Consider the following 7,747-nt stretch of genomic DNA (forward strand, 5'->3'; position numbering starts at 1 on the left):
ATACTTACCTGGACGGGGTCGACGGCCGATCATGAAGGGTCGTGGCCTAGATCAATGGTTCACATTGCACTTGGTGAATGCGTTGGTCTACCATCTCCCCAAGTGGGAGAGTGGACGTCATAATTTGTGGTAGAGGGGGTACGCGTCCGCGCGGCCCCTGCCAAACTGTGAAATTAAATTTTGGACCCTGGGAGAAACCGTTTGCTTTCAGCAAGGTTCTTTCCTTTGTGTAGGATTGCACGAATTTAATCGATTCGACCCAGATAATGAACAAAATTAATTGTTTGTCCCTCGAAAAACGGAAGGGTATTTTCTTCTTTAGTGGCCATTTGATAGTGGAATTTTATTCAATATAGTTTGATCCTGATAATTGTTAAGTACAGTCACCATTTAATTTATTCATTCAGATAGAATTTTATCTACAAAGTGCATGTTCACAGTGAGTCCCATTGGAACTCATTATAATTTTGCTGGGTCAATTTGTGTTTGAGTAATACCAGATAAAAGCAACTTGACATGGAACTTTGCTAAGGTATTTATAGCTGAGAATTCCATTCAGAATTATGTTCAACTAGGCACTTCTGTTTGTCTCACTAGCAGAAAAATTGGGGATCCGTTTGTCTCAGTAGCGGAAAAAACTGACACCCAGTATTTTTCAGGAAACCGGTAACCTCCGCATGTGTTGATTTTCCTCGCATCGCCTCTAGAGTTATCCGCATTTTCTTTGTCGTCTTCGTCGCCTGGGCACGCGAAATGCTCACTGTCAGCGCCCACACCTTCTTGCTGCCCTCCTCCTCCCCACACTACACTCACCTCCGATCGAGACCCCTCTGGCTCTGCTCACCTACCAGCGCCGCGGCGTCGCCCTCCCTCCCCTTCCGCCGCCGCAGCTGCGCAGTCGACCGGAGCCGGAGGTCGACGGCTATGGCTGCGGTGATCTCGCCGGGGGACGGCAGCCTGGCCCACGACCTCGTGTCCTCGGCCGTCACGGCCGGCGTCGCCCTCGGCCTGCTTCGCCTCTTCGAGGAGCTCGCCAAGCACGGCGTCTTCGAGCAGGTCAGTCAGCGCCCGCACTTCGTCCCCTACTTGCCCAGAAGTGTAAACTGCGTCCTGCCACCGATTTCGGGAACTGACGCATGCTCCTTCTTATCATGTGTACTTAGTACTGTTTAACAGTTCATAAGTTCGTACTAACAGTGACATGCCAGCAGCAATATGAGTAACGAGAATATAGCTAAAGAAAACTGTAGCGAGACCAGGGGACTACTGAATTACATCGATTTTTGTAGGCATTTTGCTATTCAATTACATAGAAAAGAGAACTGTCAAGTACAGAGGCCCCAGGGGGTGGTGCACGGTCGCCGTTGCCGGCATTGTTGCTACACCAGACCCCTGTCCTTCCAGAAATACATCAATTCACAGTTGGAGTTGTTTCACATTTGCTGGTAGATGGAGTTTGTGTGTACCAGAGGATGGATCATTTGCATCGTTATTCTCTGAAATACAGGCTGCAAGTCATTTGCTCGGTCCATGCTGATGAAGGGGTTTAACACCTGCCATAAGAGAAATTTAGATTGTGTACGGCTGTGAAGTATCTATTATCCAAGGTATATAAGGATATGCTGTGAATTATTGTGAAATGTAAAGGATACTGTTCAAGTTACACAGGATAGGTGGCGTACAATGCTAATTTTTTTGTCTCACATTCAGAGAGATATCTTCTGAACGATATGATTCGATACACATGACATTTTAGGTGTAATTAATACTTCCCGTGTTCCTAAATATAAGACATTTAATGACTTCATTTTGAACTGCCAAAACTTCTTATATTTAGGAACAGAGCTAGGTTGTAATAAATAGGTAGAGAACTTGCATATGCATAACTCTTAATTCAGCGTGCTGAGTTGAAGTGTTGCTCTGCTATTGTGAGTTATAAACAGAACAATTAACACAAATATGATGGTGAATTATGTGCACATATTGCTGTATGGTGAAATAATATGTCAGTAGCATACAATACATTTTTATTTTCAGTAATGGTAATCTGAGTACATGGTGCTATACTTAGAAAACCCAGTTGTTTCAAAGGAAATATTGAAGGTTATTGAGATATCCTCAAATCCCGCTATCATTCAAAATATAATTCTATACTACCTCCGTTTCAAAGAATAAGGCGCACACATATTCCAAGATAAACTTTGAACATAAAAATTGAGCAACAAAATCTTGATTATATTATATGTAACTAGCATCGTTGGATTTGTATTGAAAATCACTTTCTAATGATGCTAATTTATACAAACAACCTTTATATATTTGAAGTAAATCTTGGTCAAACAAAAAGCACGAAAAAGGGGGCACCTTATTCTTTGAAATGGAGGGAGTATATCATAACTGTGCACTTTTCTACTTAGTTGGACAGATCACTTCATAAAATCGTATCAAAATAAAGCAAGAAAACGGATGCGCTAACGCGCAACGGCTTTCGCGCTAGTTGCTCGTAGTTTTTTTAATTCCAGTGCATCTGTTCAGTTGCTCTAGAGCCCTCTGATGCATCATTCCTACTACAATCTACCATCTGCTGGAGTGAAAGATGGTCCATGAACCCTGGGGTTCCGCATAGCACACCTGTGTCTGCGATTCATTTATGACTGATGTGAGATGGGCTGTCAATATATCATGAACTCAGAGAGTCTGCAGATGGCATTACTCAAAAGCATAAGTTAACTTGCCCACAAAAGTTACACAGTATGCCATGGCGTACATTTGGCGCCTAAATATGTTTAACCATGTATGAGTGGCATTTTCTTACTGAAATATGCAACTTAGTGATGTATGAGACATAAGCTTCATTTTCTACTGAAATTTGCAACATGTTATAGACACTTTGTATTGATAGTGTCCTTTGTTTACATGCAGAAACTCAATAGAAAACTTGTGCATATAACTATTGGGATGGTATTCTTGCTCTTTTGGCCTCTTTTCAGGTAATTAAATTCTGAAATTATCCTGTCAATGTAAATCAGCATCTTGTTCAGAATTAATACTTTATGCAGCTCGGGAAGGTACGCTCCTTTCCTTGCTGCACTTGCACCAGGGATCAATATCTTAAGGATGCTTCTATTGGGATCAGGAATTATGAAAAATGAAGCTATGGTCAAATCAATGAGCCGGTCTGGAGACCGCAGGTTGGACACTTACATATGCCTACTTTAGATTATTTAATACACATTTTTTCCTTGAGGTTCTCCTATTGTTTCTTTCTATGGCATATTGATTGTTGCTTGCATGTTACTCCTTCAGGTTATTATTTTTTTAACTGTTTTTTCTTGAACATAGGGAACTTCTCAAGGGCCCACTGTATTATGCTACTACTATAACTTTCGCCACTTCTGTATTATGGAGAACATCTCCAATTGCTATAGCACTTATCTGCAACTTATGTGCTGGAGATGGTACGTGCATATGCTTGATGCCGTAGATCGTATAACAGATTTATCATGCACACCAAAATCTGCTCTCTCCCTTCACACCATAACTGGAGACAGTGCGGCAAATAATTTAGCTGCTACCCAATTCTGGATGAAAGCAAATATAATGTGCATGTTCCCCTTTTGTTAATGTTGTTCTATACGCTTCCAGGTATAGCAGACATAGTGGGGAGACGTTTAGGGAAAGAAAAGCTCCCATACAACCCCAACAAGTCATATGCAGGAAGCATAGCAATGGCCATGGCTGGTTTCTTGGCTTCAGTTGGGTAATTACTTGGTGGCACTTGTTACCTCTTTTTCCCTCTATGTGCTCTGTTTCAATCACCGGCTCTCTCTCATATTATTCAGGTACATGCATTACTTCCACACTTTTGGTTTTATGGAGGAAAGCTGGTACACGGCCTTCGGCTTCCTTGTGGTCTCTGTAGCCTCGACACTTGTAGAGTCGCACCCCCTAAGTACAGAACTGGATGACAATTTGACTGTTCCTCTGACATCATTCCTAGTTGGTAGCCTCATTCTCTGATGTTGAGCGGCAGAGGAAGAATACTGTGATATTTCTTTTCGTCAGTCTGACATGTACCAAGATTATCGACCAGTGTGCGAGATTAGTTCAGTCTGTTCATTTTCGCCTACTTGAGTTGGCCAGTGTTCCCAGTGTTTGTGGGTGCTTCTGATGGGTTTCGCCCGGTTTTTCACTAATGTGCAATTCTATTCTTGAGAAAAAAATCCCTCCGTTTCGATACCCAGTCACAAAATTTTTAGTTGTGCGCCTTATGCGGTTTACTTTGGAGAGAAAAAAATAGGCTGTGTTTTCAGCAATACTGTAGTTTCTCAAAATATCACAGTTTTAAATATTTTGATGTGTTTGATTGTGACTAAAGACTGATATTAATACTTCAGTATCTCTCAAAATGTGCTATTTTTGAATTAATTGGAAAAACAACTCCGGATCCCTTTTTCTGATACTACGATTTTTTTCTGCTTTGATCAATTTAAGAAAAACTTTGTTGCCAGTCTGGCAATCTTCATAGTGAAAGACAACATACTAAGAGGAACAGCTATTGGACGTTGCCCAACGACTGTTGCTGGACGTCTACACTAATCAGATTTGGCCACGACTTGGCCAATTAAGAAGATCCATCAAGAAGATGTGAGCTTTTTCCACCCGAAAGGTCAATTGATCTATTAATCTTTACTATTAGTTTGTAATGCGACCGTGGTAAGTCATCCCTCGCTCGATTCACGTCTCGTTCGCACCCATGGGCCGCGCCCTTGCTCACGTAAGCCAACCCTTCGGCCCACGAAAACAAGTACTCAAAAAATAAATAAAAGGGATGTCGACTATCTTTACTATTATAGCTCTTGACCCTATCCACTTCCCGATTGCCCCCCAGGATCCCATCGGCCATCGCGGCCCTGCTCCGCCGTCGGCCGGCTCCACGACGCGCAGCGCCCCCTGCGCCGATGGTGCTCTTCGGCCAAACAACGTCGAAGAGCGAGTTATCCTCGACGGCCTCAATGGATTGCCGCTGGCAAGCGCCGACGAGCTCTCCTTCTCGTCAACGGCTGCAGCTTACTGCCGCCGGCAAGTGCGGCCTCCACCGGGAGGCCCCTCCTCCCCATCTTCCTCGTCGACAGTGCGGGTGTCTACGGCGAGGGAGGCCTCACCCGCGCGACCACGCCTCCGTCCGTCTGATTGAAGCCAGCAGCTGATGGTGCATCGCTACAATCCAGTCGATTTATCATGGATCTGGCTGGAGTAATCAGCATACGACTGCGAATACGCTGACGGGAAGCAGGACCTGGACGAAAGCAGCGGTGCCGACTACATGGATGGAAAGCAGCGGCAGAACCTGGACATAGCCACCGCGGCGGCGTCCATTGACGTGAGTTGGAGGTAGTGGAACAGCTGCTCAGCCACAGTGCGATGGCTTGGAGCAGATGCGCGAAAGAAGTTGCTGAACTTCGATTGATGGTGTTACAATTCACACTCTAATCAACGCCGACTCTGATTGAATAAAGTCAGGCGCTCCGCATGCATCAACGAGGCTAGACATATAATTGATTTCTTCCCGCTGTAAAGAAAATACAACATGTAAGAGAGGGTTCAGTGATGTTTCTTCCTTTCCGTCTTAGAACATAGTGTGGCATAACTGAAAGTGATACCATGTGATCTTTTAAGCTCTGGCTATTTATGTGCGTGCAAAGTTAATATAGTACTGTACAAATGACATCTTTATACCTGAAGCCCCTTCATTTTTGGGGTTAATTTGCTTACTTATGTGGAGTGATTATAGGATTCACTGAAAGTTGCACATTGATGTTTTATGATATCCCGATTAACATGAATGTATTTGTATCGTTGCAAAGAAAGAAAAAGGAATTTATGGAAGAAAAGAGAGGGCATTGATGTCTATCTGGCACGTGATGTCTGCAGTACGGTAATTACTGTACCGGTATAGTAATGACCTTCATCTTCCGTTCAATTGCATCCAACGACTTATAGCTAACTAGGCAATGACTTACAACAATTTGCATAGTCTAACAATGGGCATTAGCGTCTACGCATTAGTTTACACACTAGGCAAGAAAAATCATGTTCATTTGATTTTCTAAATCGGTTTATCTAATATATTGTCTAGGGTACTAACTAAATATAAATATGGCATGTATATTTTACAAGTCATAAGTCATGAAATTACTATAATATTATTGTTATTGCGATTCCGTAGCGAAGCACGGGCAGTGTGCTAGTAAGTACAAATATACCAAAAGTAATAATTTTTTTAAGTAGATCGTTGGAACACACTTAGCAACGACTACAAGCATTGAAATGAGCCTAAGGCGTGCTAACGTCCTTGCCATTTATTACCGAAGCTGGGCAAAACTTGTCGTAGTAGAACATGTTATAGTAGACAGACTAGAAGTTGTCGTGCTAAGGCCAAGGACCAGCGCACCAGGAACAACAACCATCGCCAAGCACGAGAACCGGAAGAGCTAGACCTAAGACCGTAATAATGACCAGGAAAAAACGACAAGATCTGCCGGACAAACAACTCAATTTGCCCTCCGCCGTGCTAAGCACACACCATTGGAGCGAGGATAGACCGTCTTACTATCCCAAAAAAGACACTGGAACTGCAAAAAAAGGGATGAAAACCTTCTCGCTGGCGAGGAGCTGTGGTCCGGCGCAGCTGCAATGCCCACAAGAACAACTCGAGGAGGGACGACCCACGGCGTCGCTGATGAGAAGCGCAAAAAACCTAGATCGCTCCTATGCCTCTCCCTCCCTATAGGGTTGTACCGGTTCGTATTCTTTTTGCTACAACTTTTACACGACGTGAGCTTCCTTCATAGCATCTCCACCAGATGATGTATAATTTACATCCTGTTTTTGCTCCTTTTTTTTTTTTTACATCACCTGTTTTTGCTCTCAAAACTTAATGACGTCTTCTCTGAAGACAAGCAGATGATGTATTTTACATCACCACCTAGGTGATGTTAGATTTTAGATTTGCAAACATATAGATGAAACTCATATCTAAATGTTTTGAAAAGAAAAAAAATCCAAACAGAATAGTTCAACATTATTACACGAATAGTTCATCATTATTACATGAATAGTTCATCGTATCAAGCTGCACACAAATCAGCTCACAGACACACATAGTTCATCACAGCTCGACCGTACGGCGCCGCTCTCATCAATGACCGTTGAGGGCGTACGCCGCTGACCGCCGCCATGACCGTTGAGGCCGGGTCCCCGCCGGAACTGGGCGCTGGGCGGCGCCGCCGCAAGACACTCGCCCCTGGCAAGCTGCGTGGTCTTGAGGAGATCTCTGCGGTGGGGGGCGCGAGCTGTTTCGACGTTCTCGTGGAGGACGCAGTAACGGATAGTTCTTCCGATGAGTCGTGCGACTCCGACGTTCCTTACAACGTGGCCATGGACGTGGTCGGATCGCCGAGGGCGCCGGAGTGGTCGACGTTGGTGCGGCGAGGGAACAGATCGGACGAGGAGATGGTGGCCGACTTCTAGTCGGAGCTGGGCTATCCCACTCCGGCGTCGAGGGTCTGGGAGTCTCCCTCGCGGACGGCGAGCGCAGGTACGTTGTCTTCTCGGTCTTGCAGGGCGGAGGAGGTTCCTTGTGGAGGAGCGCCGGCGGCTTTTCTGAGGTGCTAGTGCCGGTGGTTGGTGGACGCCGCCAGGCTGCGAGCTCGGCCCATGGCCTCCGGCTGCAGCGGAAGGTGAG

General features: G+C 44.7%; 1 protein-coding gene and 1 non-coding gene across 2 annotated transcripts; both read left to right on the forward strand.

Moving 5' to 3' along the window:
- LOC127346378 (U1 spliceosomal RNA) lies at positions 1-160 on the forward strand. The gene has a single exon (XR_007879543.1). It is a non-coding gene; the product is annotated as a U1 spliceosomal RNA (small nuclear RNA).
- A 538-nt stretch (positions 161-698) lies between these two features.
- Positions 699-4,129, forward strand: LOC127344708 (probable phytol kinase 2, chloroplastic). The gene is made up of 6 exons (XM_051371047.2): positions 699-1,056; positions 2,923-2,990; positions 3,060-3,191; positions 3,343-3,458; positions 3,646-3,760; positions 3,843-4,129. The coding sequence occupies exons 1-6, from the start codon at positions 754-756 to the stop codon at positions 4,018-4,020; spliced, it is 912 nt and encodes a 303-aa protein (XP_051227007.1). The 5' UTR covers positions 699-753; the 3' UTR covers positions 4,021-4,129.
- Positions 4,130-7,747: the final 3,618 nt, after the last annotated feature.

The sequence above is a fragment of the Lolium perenne genome, chromosome 3 (assembly GCF_019359855.2).
Source record: "Lolium perenne isolate Kyuss_39 chromosome 3, Kyuss_2.0, whole genome shotgun sequence".
Taxonomy (NCBI): Eukaryota; Viridiplantae; Streptophyta; class Magnoliopsida; order Poales; family Poaceae; genus Lolium; species Lolium perenne.

Coding starts and splice junctions, on each gene's coding strand:
- LOC127344708 (XM_051371047.2), top strand. CDS start 754: ATGCTCACTGTCAGCGCCCACACCTTCTTGCTGCCCTCCTCCTCCCCA. Junction 3,192..3,342: donor AGCCGGTCTGGAGACCGCAG/GTTGGACACTTA, acceptor TCTTGAACATAG/GGAACTTCTCAAGGGCCCAC. Junction 3,459..3,645: donor CAACTTATGTGCTGGAGATG/GTACGTGCATAT, acceptor ATACGCTTCCAG/GTATAGCAGACATAGTGGGG.